We start from the raw sequence: 20,528 nt of genomic DNA on the forward strand, positions 1-20,528 counted from the left end.
CAGTCCGAGGAATTCGGGCGGTGGCACTGGTTGTTGGCTGCGTTAGCGAGAGAAGGGCGAGGGCTACGCGGCGACCAGAGGGTTGCCCTTAGTACTTATGGAGCAGCGCCCGCCTCAAGAACTGAGTCAGCAGAAGATGCGCGTACAAGCCGGGTCGTAGCCAGAGAGAATGACCACCACCCCCAGGCCAACAGGCGCTCGGGTTGCTAACACGCCTGCCCTTCAGACGTGGACAGAGGCACAGAGGGGGAAACGCGACGACGCGAACTGGTCCCTGCTGGAGACGCGCTGATGGCGAGCGGCGAACAGCATATCGTTGTCATGGCTTCGAGCTTGACTGCGCCTTTGTCGACTCGCCTGACCGAGCAGAGTCTCCCGCGGGAGGGCTCGAGCCTCCGAAGTAGTTGTAAACCGTCGCAGCTTCAAGCGACATGCGACCTGATTGACGCAAATTGGTGTAGTGGTCAACACGTCCAACACCTCTCCTGTTGCCATCAAACTGGCCGACCAGGTGCCATGAGCGCAAGCGACATGGCTATGATGATAGCGGATGCAGTGCGCTGAGCCGGCGAAGGAGCTGCCCCCCCGGCCCAGAGGCGAGGGTCGTGGAGCTCCGACGGGGAGCGGAGCCCACGGGGCGCAGAAGTGTGCGGAGACCGAAGTTGACCGAGTTGTGGAGGGGAGACAAGAGCTTGTGCCCGGCGGAGAGGCTCAGAGATTGAGGACAACACTGCAGGATCACGGTGACAGACTTGTTTTGCCAGAACCCAAAGTCCGCTCAATGGTGCAACTCGACCACCAAATGACTTTATCCACCGACGCGTCGGCGCTCCCGACGCGCACCTCTGTCTCACCAAGCCTCCCGCCACCAGCCTGTTGGCACCTACTGTAGAAGGTGTGGAGCTGCCTGTTATTTCAGTCTCGCGCCTTCGAGGAGTGTGTCGAGCGAGCAGGTCGAGACAATGCTGCTAACACTGCTGAGGAGGCACGCTGAGAATGCAGCCGCCGCCCGCACCGTGTCCTTGTCCACGGCGTTTATGCGGGGGGCACTGGCGCTCCATGGCTCGCCGAGCGCCGAGACGTCGCCGTCTCCGTCACTAGGCCGTATTCCGCGTGGGATCTGATAAGGGTTGCAGACTCCACATGGTAGTTGTTTTGGCGAGTAGTGTGTTGAAAGGAGGAGTGACTGGCCAGCGGTCTCCTCTTCCATTCTCCGAGCCGGAGAACGATCACCGGCCAGGCGGTACGTTGCCATACTCGTCCACTATGTAGGCGAACCCATCATTTACAGGGGAGGAGGCGCGTGAGATGATTTGGCTGGAGCTGTTGTCTTCGGAGGAGCAGGTGGAGACGGAAGGCGATGAACTTCGCGGTGGTGCTCGCCAGACTTATACCCAAAGCCAAAAGAAGGCGTAAAGGGCAGCTCGGTCCGTCCACTCCCTCCTTTATGTGTTGGTGGGGGTACATGGTTCCGAGGAGGGACTAAGCAGCTAGCGGGGGAGATGGCGTTCACATTGTGGAGCGGCGGGACGTACCGAACTGACCGAGGTGACAGCGTTCAGTGCTATTTACATTTGAGGTGGTTGAGTTCCTCACTTCTTGATGATGGCGGTTCCGATAGTCTTCAGCACAATGGCGTGGAAATATGTAGCCAAGTGATTCGGTGACATTGCATCCCACCATTGAGGGGACAGGTGCAAGCAAAGCCAGACAATGCAGTGTCGACTTCTGGGCGACCTTACTCACTGTGCCCCACACAAAACAGTGCCACAATCGTTGAATCGTGAGGAAGCATCCCGAGGAATGGGGTAGGTGTGCTGCACCTGGGTTGATTGGCTGGCGGAGTGATCGATGTTTATACGCTGCCGCCTGGATCCTGGCCAATCCAGTGCCACCGCGTGGTGGTGGCAAGGGGGCGCGGCGACAATGTCCACGACTTGCGACGTTGCACAAGAGCAAGACGAGTCACGCATGTCGAGGCGATGGGGTGCTTTAGAGACGAATGCACACTGAAGGTGTGGATGAATAGCCTCGGCACTGCGATGACAGCCTCGGCTACTGATGATGACGGAGCTTCTCACAAATACATGTGTAGTGTCTACCAGGACTAGTCCTTATGGTACCCCCGCGAGTAGCACCCCTCGCACAGGCGGTACACCGCCCTAACTCCCACCAAGTCGTCGGTGTCGGTCGGCGATCGCGGTGTGAACGTGTGGTCGGGGACGTAGTCGGCTGTCGATGAGAGGCTCCACGCGCCGCTCCCTCCTCCTGGTGTGGGGGCGCCGGCATCCCCAGTTCCCGGGTCCAGTTCGCCACTTGACGTCTCCGCTTCTCTCTGCACGCCCTCAGTGATACGGAGAGCCTCGTCTAATGCTTCGGCCTCAATAGCGCCCCCAGCAGCATCTTTGACGCCGGCGCTCGTGGCGCCGAGTTCCCACATCGCCGAGCTAATTTCCTCGGCGCCAACCGTGCCCCCCGCAGTGAGCAGTGCGCCGAACGCGGGGTCGCTCGCGGCGTAAACGACGCGATCTTCGTCATTCCACGTCACGACGATGCCGTCGAGGATGGCGGTGCGTTCTGCGAGGCGATCCCGTTCTTCTGGGGCTAGAGCTCGGCGCGTCGAGGACACGAGAGCAAGCTCGGCGTAGCTGTGGAATACTATGGCAAGCGGAGAAATGGGCACTGTCTCGGGGTCGAGCTCGGAGGGAGAGTATGAACGCGCATCGGACGTCGAGGTAGTTGGCGACGAGGAAACATGCGAGGTCGTTGCTGGTGCTGCTGGCGCCGCATTGGTAGCTAGCGTGTGGGCTGGGTTGCGGGAATGCGAGTGGGAATCTGGTTGGGAATCCGTGATCTCGAGTGCGACTCTCTCGAGGCTGATGGTGGCGGCGGCGGCGGGGCGTTTGGATTTGCTCCAGACGAGGCACTGTCAGACATTGCACAGACGCCGTGGTGTGTAGAGGAGCATTGAGAACGGGCGTGGTTGGTTGAGGCCGAGAGGGAGAGAGAGAGGAAGGATGAGGACAGGGTCCATGGGTGGCTCGTTTCATACTGCTCTGCTCTTTCCGTTTCCAAGCCGTGCGTGGCCTGTCCTTACTCGCTCGCGACCAACATGTTGGCAACCATCGTGGTGATCCGAGGCCACAAATACACTACTCTTCCCCACTTTATCTCCTCGTGCAGGTTGCACACGCCGAGTCGATAGCGTCGTCGTGATTCGGCGACAGCACGCAAACCATTATCAAGCATGCCAACCAGGTGGGGAGCAGAGCACGATTTACGTCCGAACGGAGGAAGAAGGACGCGCTTCTTTCGGCGTCACACTCATCATGTCTCCAAGAGCCCCCAAAGCTGGCCGGGGGCCACGGCCACGACAAGCAAGCAACAATGCCCGCCCGTGGGGGAATGCGTTGTCCGTCCAGGCCCAGGGTTGCACGCAACGCCCTGCTTCTCGTGGCTACCTCGCCTGTTGGAAACAGGACACGTGCGGCGGCGAGGTGCAACACATGCCGTGTGGAGCCGATAGGTGTGGATTGTTGTGGATTGCTGGAGAGCAAGCCCCCGATGATATCACTGCTCGTGCGCCGACCGATAGCGCACTTACTCGGCCTGGTCAGTCTCCACGGGGCCATCCCTGGCATTCGCGTCGGGGCTGCCGATTGCGCCAGCGGGAAACATGCCCCGGCACTGCACTTCACTGCACTGTGTGAGTGGGCCAAGGTGGGCGGCGCGCCGACGACAACAGTGCTGCCTGGCGCCAGTATAGATTCGGCCGACGCTCCACAACTTTTTGGATGGACGCGTGCCACATGCCGCGTGCGTGGGGGTGGGGTGCCTTTCCGACTCCCCGCCGGAGGTACCAGCCGTGACACTTGCTCGGTCTTTTGAATCCCCGCTAACCTAGGCTCTGCTTCCGGGGAATAATATACTTGCACCTGCATGGGGCGAGCGAAGCGCTCGTGCTGTACCTCGACCTGGGCGCAGCGGAAACAGCTCCAAGGTGCATGTGAAGAGACCTCGGTGTTTCTACATCCGCTCGCTATATGCTTGTTATCAGACGCAACGTGCCTCGCACATGTCCACTATCCCCACACAAAGGCCACGCGCCCACGCGTCGCACAACGGAATAAGACCCCGCACGGGGGGATACCTCGGCCCAACTGTCGGCCCAACTTAGAGTGGCTGGCCTCGTCCCTCGTCTTCCGCAAACTTGTCTTTGGTGTCGCTCGCGCCCTGGATCCCGTCTGTCTCGTCGGAACGCTCTGCTTCCGCTGCCTGTGCCTTGCGCTTGTCGCGCCGCAAGAGGAAGAGGATGAGAGTGGTCCAGATGACTGGGATCCGTTAGTGCCGGCCACAGTACCTTGCGCGCCCCACTCCACACTCACTGAGCAAGATCTGGTAGATGATCGTTGCCGTCATTCCCTTGCGTGCGGCCGGGAAATCGCTATTAACTGTCAGCAGCTACCCCATGTCCCGATCGGCCATCGCTCCACCACGGATCCCTCCAACTCACGTCGTCTTCCAGTAGAAGTTGGGACCCACCGCCTGGACAACATATGCCAGGTCGTTGCCCATCGCCACGAGCAGAGCGCGCTTCTCGGTATCGTGCTGGTTAATTTCATTGATCCACGCCAGGATAAGCGGGCCAGCACCCGACGCCGCCGAGGTGAGCCAGTAAAGGGCAAAGTGGGCTTCAATGTTCTCGTAGAGTGGGATGATGCGAAGCGGGATGGCGATGCCGAGCTGTGGGTTGGGGTCAGCGGAGGGACTCCACCAAGACCTCGGCCCAAGAACCTACCAAGAAGAACGCGCCGATGTACATGAACGGCCAACGGCGTCCCTTTAGCGGTCCATCAGACAGCCAGGCATAGAACAGCGACACGACAATGAAGATACCAGTCGCAACGAGGGGCACTATGGGGGTTAGTGGGCTCCGCACCGTGAGTACCACTCTAGCACGCACAGTTGTTGATCTGGGGCACAGTATAGTGACGACCAGGGACTGGCGCAGGCTTCTTGTTGAAGCTCTTGAGGTAGTATCCCATGGGCTGCTGGATACCACCGTTGTTCCAGATGACATACTGGAGGGCTGAAGGCATTAGCTGGGCACCTCGGCTGCTGACAAGCGGCACCACTTCCAACTCACGCAGGATGTAGATGTGCCAAGTCGAGAACAGCTCCTTAATCCTAGCCCTGGTCCAAGGCCGACGACCCGCACGTCCGATGCGCTTGAGACGAGCAATGGCAAGTTCGTTCTCCTCCTCTGTGAGCCACCACTCCTTCTTGTCCTGGAGCGGAAGACCAGGTAGGAAGAAGAAGCCGAACAGCGCGATGGGCAGCGTGATGATCGCGTCGATGATGAAGAGCCAACGCCAACCCGCGAGACCGTGTACGCCGCTGAGGTTCGTGTACGCTGCGGCCTGGAGGAAGCCCGAGAACATGGAGCCGAGGGAGCCGGCCAGCCAGAAGATCATGGCACGCTTGCCGATCTCGCGCGGCGTGTACCAGCCGCCGAGGAGGTAGTGGATGCCCGGGTAGAAGCCCGACTCGAACAGGCCCACCAAGAAGCGGAGGGCATACAGAGCTTTGTATGACTTGACGCCATACGAGCCCAGCGTGGCGATACCCCAGCCAAACTCCAGGGCGGGGATGACGTACCGCGGCGATACTCGCGTGAGCAGCAGGTTGGAGGGAATCTGGCCGATCACATAGCCCACGGTCCAGATCGACACCGCCGTGACGAGCTCGTTACCGTACATCCCTGTGGCGAGGGTTAGCGAGGCCGATCCAAGGGGAAAGTGGCGCGACCTCCACCCAACACCATCCACCATCCACCCGAAATCATCCTCCAACAACCTCTCCTCCTCTTTCCGCAACAACACCACGCCTCATGCACAGCTCCGCACTCACCCAGATCTTCTTGCATGCCTGAGAGAAAGGCATTGTTGATGTTCGATTGGTCAAGATTCTTCAAGAAGTAGCCCAGCGAAGCAAAGGTGAGGATCAGCGCGTCGACCTTGAAGAGCAGCCGGCGCTCATCCCTGGGGAGGTCGAATGTGTCCCAGATTCGGCCCTTCCAGGTCGGCTTGATCGCCTCGTGAAGGTCGACGGGCTTGCTGACGCTTTCGACGTCGCCGTCAGACGCGGTCTCATGGCCGGGCTGGTATGCGAGTGTTTTTGTGGCCATGGCGGGCAGGCAGCTACGGGTGTGGGGATTGGTCTGGGCTCCGCCCCAGTCTCTTTATACAAGGCCTTAGCTTCGGCGATCGGTTCATGTTCGGAGCGTCTCGCGGCGGGTTCTCGACCGCGATAACCTGCGGTGCGTAGAGCTGCAGTCTCCCAAGCCCAGTCGCGTGCTGCTGTCGTCATTGTTGACGCCTTCGACGCTCCAGATGGCATTGGCGGTAGTGGGCCCTTTGTAAGCTTTTAATAAGGCACCATGGCGGCGGGCGTGACTAGTAAGCTAGTCTGTTCCTCCAGGCCGCCCAGCGCCGCCACGGACATGTCCGAGCGAGCGAGGATGTGGGGAGATAAGCGGAGGGCGGTTGGCGGGACGCCACGCGCCGGCACAATGAGTGGCTCATGTTTCAGGGAAATGATGTGATTGCCTGTCTTGCCCATCGGCAAGTGGACGGCGGCGCGGCGTCTTACAGTCACAAACGCTATGTAGACGCGGCGCGAAACTACGACTTGGCGCCGCACGAATAGCATGGGCCCAATTGCCAAGAGAGCGCACACGACGGAATGCAGAGCGGACCGGCCTGACGCTTCGGCCACCGAGGTCACGAGGTGCTTCTGCAACCTCCGTCCATCCTTCGGCAGGGGACGACGGTCCCGGATAAGATAACGGAGTAGCGTGCACGACTCGAGTGGTGGCGAGCAGAGCGAGAGCACGACGTCAGCAGAGCTCGGCCGTCGACGTCTGGGCGCGAGTACACGTGTCAGGCCGACACCCCCTGTGCGCAGATGAAGGTGCAGTGCCAAGAATACAAATACGCCGAGGCGGCAGAATGCCCAGTCATGTCAAGTCATGTCATGGCCGGCGGTCTGTGTATGCGCACCGCTCTTTCTCCTTGTCTGCAGCCAAGCAGATGTCGGCCGGTCCAGGGACTATGAGCGTATGGACATGGACCCTGCACCCCAAGATCTCCCGTGCCATCGAAACCCTCGGGTCGAAACACAGCCAGCCAAGACCCGAAACACGTCCACCTGGACATGTCCGCTGGCTCAACATGGCCATCGAGGCTGGTCAATGCGTGCCATCCCACTGCCCACACTCCTCCCTCCTCGTCGGCACATCACTCCTCCCATCCATGCACATGCACATCACCCCTCCGACAAGCGCGTAAACTTTCCAGCGGCACCGTCCACTTCCACTCTGCAAGGAACGGAATGAGTCCTTCCGGAGCCATGACGCCATCGTTGGCTTTTCATCGCCATCAGCCATCACCAGAACCGGGAGTCAGCATCTCGTTCAAAGACCGTCGTGGCGCTCAGTTGCGGGGGAGGGCTTGGTCTTGGGCGCCGAATCGGTCCGTCTACGCGAGAGTCATATTGGCTTGGCATGGGAGGGGGCTCGGAGGGCCGGAGGCCGACCCGCCGACACCCATCGGGATGCCGGTCAACCTGGCCGACCCCACCGCCAGTCCAACTCCGCGCAATTGTGGTCACTTCCCGACAACACCACCCCTCTCAAAATGATACTTGACACATGTCAGCCCAGCAAGACTCTTCTGACGGCCAACAACTGATGGAGAACTCGCTAAACATAAGCCTGTCTGCCACCGTGTGCACTCTCCGCCGAGGCAGCTGACTCTGCCGAAGGAGGAGCGGCTTGCGGGCCCGCCGGCCGCCGACCTCCTCAACCTAACTACGGCGAATGCTTGGTCGGCGCCTACTACAACAGTAGATCTCACCACCTCCTGTCCTTCAGCACAGCAGTCACCATACAGGCAGTGGTTGTGCGGACCGCATCTACGGGTTACACAAGATGACCGACGGGCACATGGACCGCTGGTGGCTTCAAAACCCCGTCACACCATCTCGAGGTGCTCCGCCAAGATCGTCGCCACTGCCGCCGGCAGTGGGCATGTGGATCACACCTTCCAAGTACTACATCCAAGAAGCAGTCTACACGGTCATTCGATCCCCCCCACAGCAGGGGGCCCGAAGGGACGAGAGTGGGCAAGGGGACTAAGCCGGCGGGCCTCCCACCCGCTCCGTCTAACCCTAGGGCTGTCGGACACGGTCCCGCTCAGAGTTGTGACTCAGAGATCTGGCCCGGTCTATTCCTGCCACCTCCCCACCCCCTCTTGACGGTCTCCGCAAAGTCTCCATGACTGACCCAGCCCCGGTCCCTCATACTCAGCTGGTTACTCATGCCGCCGGGTACGGGGCTCGCGGGGCCAAGCGGGGCACATGAGCGGACCTGGGGCCGATGGCAACGACTACAAGAAGGTCGGCGATGGAGGCACTGATCCCAGTTCACCCACCACTTACTTACCTTACAGCCAGTGGCACCTCCTCACCATGGCACCAGTGGCGATCATGACACCGAACCCGCAGCCGCAAGAGGCCGGGTGGAAGGCTCTCATCTCGAACCGCCGTTGCCTCGGCCTGGCGACATTCAGTGCCCTCGGTGGCGTGCTGTACGGTTACAACCAGGGCGTGTTCTCCAACGTCCAAGTGCAGGCCGAGTTCCACCACCGCTTCCAGAAAACTGTGAGTACGCCTTTGTGTCGTCCCCACCTGACCAGCGCAGCTCGAAAACTCGACCACAAAGGGCATGCTCACGGCTATCCTCGAACTGGGCGCGTTCCTCAGCTCACTGGTCGCCGGCCCCATCAGCGACCGTATCTCGCGAAAGCACTCCATCACGCTGTGGACGATCGTGTTCATTGTCGGTGTAGTCGTCCAGACCGCGGCGACGTACAACGTCGGCATGATATACGCTGGGAGGTGGTTCGCCGGCATGGGGGTCGGAGGCCTGAGCACCGTCGTGCCCATGTACAATGCCGAGCTTGCGCCCGCTGCCATCCGCGGCACGCTCGTTGGTCTTCAGCAGGTGGCTATCTGTTGTGAGTTGTTGGTTGTGTGACACACCTCGTCGAGGGGCCCCTGACCGCCGCAGTCGGCATCATGGTCTCGTACTGGATCGCATACGGCACGGCCTTCATCGGCGGCACCACGTACCCCGGCCAGTCGTCCGCCGCGTGGCGTGTCCCTCTCGGCCTCCAGCTCGCCCCAGCCCTCGTCTTGGCCATCGGTATCCGCTTCCTGCCCTACTCGCCGCGCTGGCTCATGCTCCACGACCGGGATGACGAGTGCCTCGCGGTGCTGGCTGAGCTGCGCGCCAAGCCCGCGTCAGACCCCGACGTGCAGTACGAGTTCAGCTGCCTCAAGGCTGAGCGCCTCATCCACAAGGACGTCGCGGAGCGCCGATACGGCGTCTCCAAGATCACGTGGCGCGAGGAGATGCGCGAGTACTGGCGCTTGGTGTCTACGCCGGGGCTGAGGAAGCGTGCGACCTTTGGGCCGCTTGTCCAGGCATTTGGTCAATTCTCAGGTATCAACGGTAAGTTGAAGACAGAGGCTGAGGAGGCCGTCAGCTGAGTCCTTAGCCATCCTGTACTATGCTCCGACGATCTTCGCCCAACTGGGCTTGACTGGTGGCACGACTTCGCTTCTTGCGACAGGCATCATTGGCGTGGTGCTCTTTGTCGTTACCGTCCCCGGCGCTCTCGTAGCTGACAGCGTGGGCCGTCGCCCGCTCCTGATGTTCGCCAGTGCCAGCATGGCGATCTCACACGCCATCATCGCCGCCCTCGTCGCCAAGTACGGTTCTGATTTCGCGAAACACAAGGGAGCCGGGTATGCTGCCATTGTCTTTGGTGAGCGCATGCCGCGGAAAACGCTGATGTCAGTCTTCTGGTACACGTCGTCGTACGGCTTCGGGTTTGGCCCGGTGGGCTGGATCATCTCCGCCGAGTCATGCCCTCTCGACCAGCGCGCGAGGAGCGTGGGCATCGCCTCAGCGGTCAAGTGAGTACAGTGACCAAATCCCAGCTAATGCCTCGCAGCTGGATCACAAACTTCACGGTCGCGCAGATCACCCCGATCATGCTCACGAATATCGGATGGAAGACGTTCATTGTCTTCATGGTATTCTGCGTGCTCTGCCTCATTTGGGTGGTCATCTTCCTTCCCGAGCTCAAGGGCCTGTCCCTGGAGGAAATCGATGCGTTGTTCGACGACAAGTCGAGCGAGGAGGAGCGCGAGCGCCGCGACGAGATTGCCAGGTCCGTTGGCCTTGGGGTGGCGCACGGTGGCGACAAGGAGCTTAAGCCTCTTTCTGATGTCTACTATGACAACACTGGTAGTAAGGTATAGGTGGCGTTGCGGGATGCATATTGTGGCGGGGGTGGACTTCGGGGATAAGGGACGGCTCGCAGGCGGATGTCGTGCATCACATGTGGCCGAGGGATGGCCACATGAACCCTCACACCAAGACCACCACTATTGTTCTTAGGTCTTCCTCTCCTCCTCACCAAGCTTATCTTTCACGCTGTAGTCCTGTCCTTGGCCCTCAGAGTCACTCTTATCCTCATCACCGTCCACATCAACTCCCGCTGCCCCTCGCTCAGCCTTGATCTCCTGAGCGCGGCGCTTGTCACGGCGAAGGAAGAACAAGATCAAAGTGGTCCACAGGACTAGGTGTCAGCAGGCCCCCAGAAATCACTCACTCATCAGTATCTGCATGATGATAACCACCAGCATGCCCTTGCGGGCGGCAGGGAAGTCGGTCGTCTTCCAGTAGAAGTTCGGACCGACAGCCTGGACGACATATGCGAGGTCGTTGCCCATGGCAATCAGGAGGGCACGCTTCTCCGTGTCGTCATGGTTGATCTGGTTGATCCAAGAGAGTACGAGTGGGCCGGCACCATGGCCGAGGCTTGCGAGCCAGTAGAGCGCAAAGTGACCGTTGATGTTGTCGTACAGCGGCAGCACGCGCAGGGGAATGGCGATGGTGAGCTGGTTTTAGCCACCATACGCTCTCCAAACTCACCATGATCAAGCACCCGATGTACATGGTCGGCCAGCGACGGGCTTTGAACAGGTCGTCGTCGACCCATGCAAAGAACAGTGCCGATACGATGTGAATGCCGGTAGCGGGAAGTGGCACTGGCGTGAGCTCGCTCAAGGCGCAGACTTACGGTTGTTGATCTGTGGCACCGTGAAGCTCCTTCCCGGCACAGGAGGGGGCTTCTTGTTGAAGCTCTTGAGGTAGTAGCCCATCGGCTGCTGGATGCCACCGTTGTTCCACAGGACGTACTGGAGTGCTCATTGTCAGAAGGGCGACAAGTTGGGACTTACGGAGGACGTAGATGTGCCACGTGGAGAAGAGACCCTTGATCTTGTCCTTTGTCCACTTTGTCTTGCCCTTTCTGCCGATCTTCTCCAAACGTCGGATAGCGAGCGCATTCTCCTCCTCCGTAAGCCACCACTCCTTCTTGTCCTGCAAGGGAAGACCGGGGAGGAAGAAGAAGCCGAAGATGGCGATCGGGAGGGTGATGACAGCGTCGATGATAAATAACCACCTGAGCCGTCAGTATTGTCGTGCATGCAGTGCAGGTGTACCCACCGCCATCCAGCGAGGCCATGGACGCCATTCAGGTTGGTGTATGCGGCCGCCTGGAGGAAGCCAGAGAACATCTGCCCGATCGAGCCGGCGAGCCAGAAGATTGTGGCGCGCTTACCGATCTCGCGTGGGGTATACCAGCCTGTGGATGTGAGCTTCTTGATGACACCCACCAGATAGGGACAGGACCGACTAACCGCCAAGGAGGTAATGGATACCCGGGTAGAATCCAGACTCGAACAGCCCGACGAGGAAGCGAAGCGCATACAGCGCCTTGTAGGACTTGACGCCGTACGACGCGAGGGTCGCCAGGCCCCAGGCGAACTCGAGCGAGGGGATAACGTAGCGCGGGGACACGCGCGTAAGCAACAGGTTGGACGGGATCTGGCCGATCACGTAGCCCACAGTCCAGATAGAAACGGCGGTCACGAGCTCGTTGCCGTGCATATCTGGGGATTAGTGTGGCACATGGTGGTGGCGGCTTACGAAGGTCCTCCTGCATGCCTGACTGACTGTCAGCTCATACCATCGTCGCACAGCAAACCAGGAAAGCATTGTTGATGTTCGTTTGGTCCAGGTTCCTGCTGTCAGAGCGTTGCGAGAGCCGAAGACGTACTTGAGGAAGTATCCCAGCGAGGCAAAGGTCAAGAGGAGGGCGTCGACCTTGAAGAGTAGCTTCCTCTCGTCGGCTGGGAGGTCGAACGTGTCCCACAGGCGGCCCTTCCACGTCTTCTTGGGGTTCTTGTCCACGTCTGCCGTGTCGACACTTGCCGAGTCCGAGCCGTGCGCGTTGGGCTCATAAGGGAGGGTCTTGGTCGCCATCGTGGGTGGTGCCACTGTAGATCAGCGTCAGTTTCCTGCTTCCCGACTTTATATCCACACTTCTGAGGCCTGCTCGGCAACGAGCTGCACAGCTGAATGAGTCAACCACCTCGACAGGCCAAATATGTCGAGCGCTGCATTGCCGACGGGTGCCAAGTGTCGCCATTGACATCGGACATAGCTGACGACATGTGCGCGTGCGATGGTGAAGATGCTGGCGCGAGGCACGGTGCAGTCTTGACTCTCGGCGTGCACGGTGACTTACACCGCCGAACATGAGTCTATGGAGCTACGGAAAGAGGGGAATGCAGGCCCAACTCGTCCGTCCGCCGCGGAGAAGTCGCCGGTGTTGCACCCCCTACGCACTTTCCCCGCCCTTTTCCCGGGGACGAGTCTTGGCATTCAGCCCCACCCGCAAAATAGACGCGCCTGGCTGGCCAAGCACGTCGAGAATTGTCTACTGTGCGGCTGGCTGGGTGTTGCGTGTCGTGTGAATGTCGTAGAGGCAGTGGACATTCGCTTCGCCAGTGCGATGATAAGATAACGCCCGTCCACCCCGCACCAAGAAGCCGGCGACTACATACATATGAAGACGACAGTCCTCCGCTTCGGTAGTCATGGACTTGAAACACATTCAACATCTCGTCGCAGCTCAGTACACGGCACGCATGCGTCCGAGTCAGGAAGCTTGAAGGCCGATCCTGCGGGCTGACAGCAACAGACTCAACTGAGCCAAGTCTTGGCATCGGCTCAAGCTCAGCTGGTACTCGGGAGGCAGCCACCCGGCGCCTGCCCCAGCCAGCCACGGCAACTGCGCGGTACGCTGCGATTCGTTCGCTCTTTACTGTGGCTGGGTGGTGGGTGCCAAGCGGTGGGGGTGGGGGAGTAGGCCGGAAAGGTCCACCAGCCAGGGACAGCGACTCATGACGCCATTGTTCGCGTTTCATCGTCATGATCTGTTTTGTTGTTCTTACACTTCGTCGCCTACGTTCAGTTATGTGTGGTCTCGACACACAGTGGATGCGTGTGACGACCTACAGTACAGTGATACCCTCGGCGCCTTCGGGCTCTTACTCGCTGGTCCATGCGTCGCTTCGCGATAGTCGCGACGACCCCCGCCGACAGTTACTCTTCACTCGCTCTCGAAGTGAGTGATCGTCGAGCTCGTGCTCCAACGACCATTGTACGACACTTCTCAGTCGCATGATACTGCTGGCTGTGATCACACCATCGCTCTGTGGTACCCCACCAGCCTGGCTTGGTAGAATGTCCGACTTTAGCGACAAAGACGACGGGACGCGAGGGAGACATGGCCAGACGGAGATCGCCGAGTGGTCTGACCTCACAACCTCATTCTCACTCACTCGTGCGTGCTCACTCCAACTCTAACACCGGCAGTGCACCATGGCCAGCAGTTTCGTGACCAATTGCCTCGGCAAGCTAGGCTACTGAGTAATCACTAGCTCGGTGGAGCCGGTATATGAATCCACTCGACGCGTGCAGCAGCTGTTCCCCATCACACGAACTCACAATGGCCCCCATCGCAGTCGACACCCCGCCCGCCCAGTCGTCCTTCGAGGACATCTCGGCCCTCAAGGCCCAGCTTGAGGAAGTCGCCAAGACCAACCCCGGACTCATCCTCCCGCCCGACAACACGATCAGGCGCTACGCCAAGGCCGGCATCGACCTCTCCAACGGCTACCCATACTACCCGCCCAAGCCCGACTTTGTGCAGGACGTGACCAAGATCCGCGAGGAGGCGCGCGACGGCCGCACCTACGTCGACCCAGGCACACGTGCGGACAAGGAGAAGAAGGCGCTCTTCGGCGCCGCCAAGGAGGTCAACGACCTCACCACCCACATCGGTGTAAGTGGCCGCCGACTTGCAGAGCTGACGGGCAGACCGAGATTGTCGGCCTCCAGCTCAAGGACCTCACCGACCAGCAGAAGGACGAGCTCGCGCTCCTCGTCGCCGAGCGCTCGATCGTGTTCTTCCGTGACCAGGACCTGTCTCCCCAGGCCCAGCAGAGCCTCGGGGTCTACCTCGGCGACGGCGAGATCGAGCGTCACCCCCAGGTCGCGCAGGTGCCCGGCCTCGGCGGCGGCATCACACTCATCTGGGCCGACGGGCGCAAGGACAATGGCGCGCAGAGGGCGCAGCGTAACTGGCGCCGTCCATACCCCGCCAACCACCTCAGCTTTGGCTGGCACACCGACCTCGTCCACGAGCCCTACCCTCCCGGATACACCCACCTGCACCAGGACACGGTGCCCAAGGTCGGCGGCGACACCCTCTGGGCGAGCGGCTACGCGGCGTACGACAAGCTGTCGCCTGCGTTCAAGAAGCTCCTTGACGGACTCAAGTGAGTGGGAAGCCGAGGAAGCGCTGACGACCACCAGCGGCGTGTACAAGTCGGCCCACCAGTACAAGGACGAGAACGACCCCGAGGGCGGCCTGAAGAACGTGCTCCGCGTCCACCCGCTCGTCCGCACCCACCCCGTGACCGGCTGGAAGTCGCTCTGGGTCAACCGCCAGCACACGGTCGGCATCGAGGGCTTTGACAAGTCCGAGTCGGACGCACTCCTCAACTATCTCCACGACATCTTCGAGCGCTCCACCGACATCCAGGTGCGCTGGCACTGGACCCCGGGAACCTCGGCCATCTGGGACAACCGGACCACGATCCACACCGTGTCGGTGAGTTTGATGTGTTGCGCGGCGGGGAGTAAGCTGACGCCTGTAGTACGACCACGAGGGTGAGCGTCACGGCACGCGCGTGTCGTCGCTGGCCGAGAAGCCCTACTACGACCCCAAGAGCGTCAGCCGCGCCGAGGCGCTCCAGATTGACGGGTTCTTGAACGGCAAGGACCTGCCTTTCAGGTACTAGGCGATGTAGAGAGTTGTAGGCAGGTATGAAGCATCACTGGGATTCTGAGCCATGCGGAGTGGAGTTGGTTGAGGTCGAACTGGGTGGCCTCGGCTCGGACCGATGACCATCAGGGCGCATGCCAGCCGCACCCGGGCCCATGTCAGGAAGGCGGCCCCCGCGGTGTGTCAGGCTACCTCGAGCATATGTCAAACAGCAGTGCCGCAGCCGACGACCCAACGAGCCGAGGCGGCACCGACACAGCCGCTCGGTGCATTGAGGCCAAGGGGGCGGGATGGCCGAGGCGCTTCAGAGTTTGCTCATGACGTCGGCGGCGGCAGTGGCTGCTGGATGTGCCAAGCAGTCGCCCATTGCTGGCTGTCTGGCTCTTGCGTGCTGGCCGCCAAAAGCGCACTGACAAGGAGCGAGCGATAGCAGAGATCAGTGCCTGCGTCTTGCATGGGCTCCTCATGGCCTCATGGCCCGTGGGCATCGTTCGCACACGTTGCGGCAGTTGCGGGGGCGGCTCTCACGGTGGCCAGTGGTTGTGACTGTGATCATTGTTGCGGCCGCCCACATGTTTGGGTTTGTTTGGCGCAATCCCTGCCGTTTCACCCCTCCGAGCAGCCGCGTGCCGCGCGATCTCAACTCGTTGCCTGCCTCCCGCTGCTTCACACCCTCACTCGATATTAAACTATATGACGTCCCGACCAACTCTAGCGATGCGACCTCGCCGAGCGTGCTCATCTCCACACCTCGGATTGACGGCCGACCTCTAACTTGCTCCATTGCCCATCTCACCCATCTCACAATCAGCGGCGATGCGCTTACACCTCTCGCTCGGGCTCATCGCACTCGTCTTGGCAAGCGCGGCGGCCGCTCCTTTGCCCGCCAGCCCCTCCAGCTCGGCCTCGCACCCTCCCCACGACCGGCAGCTCACCACCGCCGCGGCGCTGGCCGCGCTCCGGCGGACAGCCGAGCTGCGAGTATACTCACCCGCCGAGGGCGAGTTCTTCGTCGTCGACGACGCGAGCGGCAAGTTCTGGGCAGTGATGGGCGAGCTGCGGGACACGTTCATCCGCCGCTCCTCCCGGCCAAACGACGTCGGCCTCGTGACCAACGACAATGTCCAAAAACCGTTCATGGCCGCATGAGGCTCGTCGTGGGGCGCCGGTCCGGGCGCGCACGGTCCTGGAGGCCCAACGTGATTGCGTGAGAATGTGAGTTCTGATACAGGCCCCTCGCTGATGCAAGGGGCGCGCGCACACCTTCGGATTGAGGATAATCGGGGCGCCGAGGCGCCGGAGCCGGGGTAATGTATGTACGATATGGTGTCATGGTGCGACGATGAGCGCCAGCATGTGTGTGGGTGTAAGAAGCGGTGGCTGGGGTGGGGGACGCCACCGCCGCCGCCGACTGGGGCGGGCTGGGCATCGTCCTGCTCGCGCTCTGCATTTCACCGTCTCTCACTTGCTCTTCTCTTATCAGTCCAACCCCAGCTCCCCGGCCCCCGTATCATCGTTTTATCACCCACACAGGCGTCTCAAGCGCTGCTCCATGCGGGGCACGGAGGCGCGGAAAAACGGACACTTGGCGTCGCATTGACCGCGTCTTCCCCTCACCGCGCCAAGAGTTCCAACATCCGCAGCAGTGCTCAACTGACGTCGAGTATGACGACAAGCGGGCTATCTACAGCCCCGAAGGCACTTCTTCGCACCCCGCTCCACTGAGAGCGCTGCCGCAGCGCTGGCTGATAGGTCCCGACCGGGCGAGGCCACTCGGCGAGACCACCGATATCGCACCCGTGGACGGCTGCGGCGCACTGCAACACGGCCCATGCTGACATCTGACCGCGTGTTTCATCTTCCCCATAGCCGATTACGAACGAGCACGCTTCTGATTTGAGCAGCAGGTCGTTTCACCCACGCGGTGGCCATCCGAGCGCGCGAACGTCAGAACGACGCGCCCGAGCGCGCGACCACGGCCGGGCTTCTCAAGATCATCGTGTGGTGCTGTTGGACTTTCAACAAAACACTCGACAAAAAACAGCACCCTCGTTTCTCTCTGCTTGCGCTCACGTTATTCTCAACTAGATGCTTCATACGCTCATACTCACGCTCGCTGCTCTATCGTCAACTGCTCCGGTCTTCGGACTCGGGCAGGGCGGTCGGGGCGGCGCAGGTCGCGCCGGCCGTTCTGACTCGAATATCCAGCCAGTTCATCCCGTCGCTCGTTCTCCTCTCGACTCCGATTATCACCACCAAAAGCGTTCCGCAGAGAACGACCCCTATGACAACCTCCCCCGCACCCTTCTCAAGAGGAGTATCACCAGCAACGTCGCCGACGTCGTCGGCAAGAGCTTTGACTTTGTGATTGTCGGTGGCGGTCTGGCTGGTCTCACTGCCGCGTCGAGGTTGAGCGAGTGGTCCAACTTTACGGTCCTCGTCGTCGAGGCCGGCGGAGATGGTTCGGACGTGCAGATTCAGGAGGAGGTTCCAGGTGGGTGGCCACTCGCTGTGCAGTGTTCCCCGGTCTGACATGGCCCAGGCTTCAGCTACATGAAGGGTCTCACCTCGACCGCCTATGGTTGGAACTTCACAACGGTCAACCAGGTGAGCAAGACATGTCTAGCCTCTCTGACGCCAGACCGACTGCAGCAACCTCTCCAAGCACTGGCCTCTGGGCCGTGGTCTTGGAGGCTCGGCCGCCGTGAACGGCATGTTCTGGGGCCGTGCCAGTGCGCAAGAGTACGACAGTTGGGCAGGTAGGTGGCGTGTTGAGAAATCAACTCACATCCAGCTCTCAACCCTGGTGGCGAGCAGACCTGGAACTGGGCCGAGGTGGACAAGTACATCAAGAAGGTGAGCGGCAAGGGATGTCTGAGCTCACCCCCAGTCCGAGAACTTTGTCCCCCCAGATGCTGCCCAGGCGTCCGAGTTCCACATCCCGTCCAACGTCTCTGCCCACGGTCAGGGCGGCCCCATCCAGATCGGGTGGGTACGGGGTTGATGGACGCCACTGACCCCCCAGCCACACGCAGTACATCTTCCCCATCACGTCCAACTGGATTCCGTGAGTCTCTCGCCACCGACGCCGCTGACAAGCAGTACTTGGGAGGCACTGGGCTTCACCGCCAAGGACCTCGCTGCTGGCGACACTCGTGAGGCCTCGCCAACTCGACAGCACTGACCCACACAGACGGTGTGACCATCACTCCGTCCACTCTCAACCCCGTCAACCAGACCCGCTCCGACTCCCTCCGGGGCTACATCCAGGCCGCGCCGCCGCGCCCCAACCTCGTCATCCTGACGGGCCAGCAGGGCACCAAGCTCCTGTTCAACGGCACCAAGGACGCCAAGGGCAATGTCGCCGCTACTGGTGTCCAGTTCCAGGCCGCGCCCGGTGCTCCCGTCTACACCGTCAACGTCACCCAGGAGGTCATTGTTACGTGAGTCATTCACGTCCCGGAACAAGTGTGCTCGCTGACATGCCCAGCTCGGGCACCGTTGGCACCCCCAAGATCCTCCAGCTGTCGGGTGTCGGACCTGCTAACGTCCTCACTCCCCTCGGTATCACCCCCATCATCGACCTTCCCGTCGGCTACAACCTCCAAGACCACGTCGCATTCAACCTCCAGTTCAACACCGTGTAAGTCTGGTGTGTGAAGTTCCAACGCTGACCATCCCAGTCCCGGTGTTGAGACGTGGTACAACCTCGCTACCAACGCCACTCTCCAGGCCGACGCTCTTGCCATCTGGCAGGCCAACCACACTGGCCCTCTGACCTACGTCAATGAGGCTACTGGCTGTAAGTGTCGCCATGTTTTAGCAGATCTTTGTCCTAACCCACCAGACATCACCGCTACCGACATCAACGCCGTCTCCCTCGGCACAATCGACATTAACGCCACCGTCGCCGTCGTTACCGCCAAGCACGGCCTTCCCGCCAGCGTGCAGAAGGGTCTTGCTGCCCAGTACGCTCTGCAGCAGCAGTGGCTCAGCACCAACGTCGGCCAGTTTGAGGTCATTCTCCACCTCTGGGGTGCCAATGCCCAGAACATTGTCATCCAGGTCGCCTTCCAGCATGCCTACACTCGCGGTACCTCGTTCATCGCCTCGACCGACCCCTTCGCCGCTCCTCTTATCGACCCTTCGTACTTCGGCGTCGACACCGACCTTGCCCTCGCTCAGGCTGGTATCGCCTGGGTCCGCAAGCTCGCCGCCACCCAGCCCCTCGCCGGAGTGCTCACCGGCGAGTCGACGCCCGGTGCCAACGTCACCGGCGACGCTCTGAACACTTACATCAAGAGCGTGGCTGGCACCGAGTTCCACCCAATGGGCACTTGCTCCATGCTTCCCCGTGACAGCGGTGGTGTCGTCGACACTAACCTCGTCGTGTACGGCACCAGCAACGTCCGCGTCCTCGACTCGTCCATCATCCCTATCGAGATCTCGGCCCACCTCATGGCTACCACGTACGGTATTGCCGAGAAGGGTGCCGACATCATCAAGGGCCAGCACTGGGCTGTCGGCAAGGCGCAGGCCAACAACGGCACCTCTGACGTTGGCGGCGGTAACGGCGGCAAGGGCGGTGGCAACGGCAACGGCAACGGCAACGGTGGCAACTCGGGCACCCACTCGTCTGCTAGCGGCCTGTCGACTGGTGCTCGCGCCGGTATCGCTGTCGGTGCCATTGTCGGTGGCCTAGGCATCATTGGTCTGGCTGTATGTTCAGCGTGGTGATGTCGGGCGTCCCACTAACTAGTTCAGGTCTGGTTCTTCATTCGCAAGCTCCACAAGCGCCCCGTCTCGCCCACCCACGACCACGCTGGCTGGTACAACAGTGACAGTGAGTGTGACGCCTGCGGCACCGTGCTGACGCACAGGCTACACCTCTGCCGACGGCGTTCCCGTGGCTCAGGTCGCGAGCAAGCACAGTCGCGTCGGCGGAAGCACTGGCAGCCACCCCTCGGTAGGCCACCGCCCTCTTCATGCTCTGACGCCCGGCTCCAGCCCCGCTAAGCCACCCCCGCACTGATAACGCAGTGAAGGGCGTGAATCCAGCCCATATCGTTTTCCTCTATTGTTACGCCTATGCATTGCGTTGTTCGTTGACGGCTGGGGCGTAGGCCGTGGTAAGGATTCTATTTGTAATGGGTTTCTGCATCGATTCGGTCGTGCTTGTTGCGCAGCATGCCGTCG

The 20,528-nt window shown here is 60.9% G+C and overlaps 6 protein-coding genes across 6 annotated transcripts; 4 read left to right on the forward strand and 2 right to left on the reverse strand.

Moving 5' to 3' along the window:
• Positions 1–2,107: 2,107 nt before the first annotated feature.
• On the reverse strand, positions 2,108–3,126 carry LOC62_02G002601 (uncharacterized protein; the record flags this gene model as incomplete). Its single annotated transcript, XM_062769112.1, has 2 exons — positions 2,108–2,648; positions 3,098–3,126. The coding sequence occupies 2 exons, from the start codon at positions 3,124–3,126 to the stop codon at positions 2,108–2,110; spliced, it is 570 nt and encodes a 189-aa protein (XP_062625096.1).
• A 1,383-nt stretch (positions 3,127–4,509) lies between these two features.
• Positions 4,510–6,187, reverse strand: liz1_2 (Pantothenate transporter liz1; the record flags this gene model as incomplete). The annotated part of the gene is made up of 5 exons (XM_062769113.1): positions 4,510–4,743; positions 4,799–4,914; positions 4,964–5,089; positions 5,147–5,761; positions 5,911–6,187. 5 exons carry the CDS (start codon positions 6,185–6,187, stop codon positions 4,510–4,512), a joined length of 1,368 nt encoding a protein of 455 aa, XP_062625097.1.
• Positions 6,188–8,529: 2,342 nt separating this feature from the next.
• On the forward strand, positions 8,530–10,389 carry mfs1_0 (MFS glucose transporter mfs1; the record flags this gene model as incomplete). The annotated part of the gene is made up of 5 exons (XM_062769114.1): positions 8,530–8,721; positions 8,762–9,077; positions 9,131–9,574; positions 9,621–10,041; positions 10,080–10,389. The coding sequence occupies 5 exons, from the start codon at positions 8,530–8,532 to the stop codon at positions 10,387–10,389; spliced, it is 1,683 nt and encodes a 560-aa protein (XP_062625098.1).
• Positions 10,390–13,991: 3,602 nt separating this feature from the next.
• On the forward strand, positions 13,992–15,348 carry SPBC460.04c_0 (Putative alpha-ketoglutarate-dependent sulfonate dioxygenase; the record flags this gene model as incomplete). Its single annotated transcript, XM_062769115.1, has 4 exons — positions 13,992–14,327; positions 14,363–14,823; positions 14,861–15,158; positions 15,205–15,348. The coding sequence occupies 4 exons, from the start codon at positions 13,992–13,994 to the stop codon at positions 15,346–15,348; spliced, it is 1,239 nt and encodes a 412-aa protein (XP_062625099.1).
• An 800-nt stretch (positions 15,349–16,148) lies between these two features.
• Positions 16,149–16,481, forward strand: LOC62_02G002605 (uncharacterized protein; the record flags this gene model as incomplete). The annotated part of the gene is made up of 1 exon (XM_062769116.1): positions 16,149–16,481. The coding sequence occupies one exon, from the start codon at positions 16,149–16,151 to the stop codon at positions 16,479–16,481; it is 333 nt and encodes a 110-aa protein (XP_062625100.1).
• Positions 16,482–17,420: 939 nt separating this feature from the next.
• Positions 17,421–20,441, forward strand: gox_0 (Glucose oxidase; the record flags this gene model as incomplete). The annotated part of the gene is made up of 12 exons (XM_062769117.1): positions 17,421–17,826; positions 17,875–17,939; positions 17,974–18,091; positions 18,127–18,188; positions 18,223–18,320; positions 18,358–18,399; positions 18,435–18,487; positions 18,526–18,775; positions 18,823–18,975; positions 19,016–20,051; positions 20,097–20,175; positions 20,213–20,441. The coding sequence occupies 12 exons, from the start codon at positions 17,421–17,423 to the stop codon at positions 20,362–20,364; spliced, it is 2,514 nt and encodes an 837-aa protein (XP_062625101.1). The 3' UTR covers positions 20,365–20,441.
• Between the last annotated feature and the right edge of the window lie 87 nt (positions 20,442–20,528).

The sequence above is a fragment of the Vanrija pseudolonga genome, chromosome 2 (assembly GCF_020906515.1).
Source record: "Vanrija pseudolonga chromosome 2, complete sequence".
In the NCBI taxonomy this organism is placed as follows: domain Eukaryota; kingdom Fungi; phylum Basidiomycota; class Tremellomycetes; order Trichosporonales; family Trichosporonaceae; genus Vanrija; species Vanrija pseudolonga.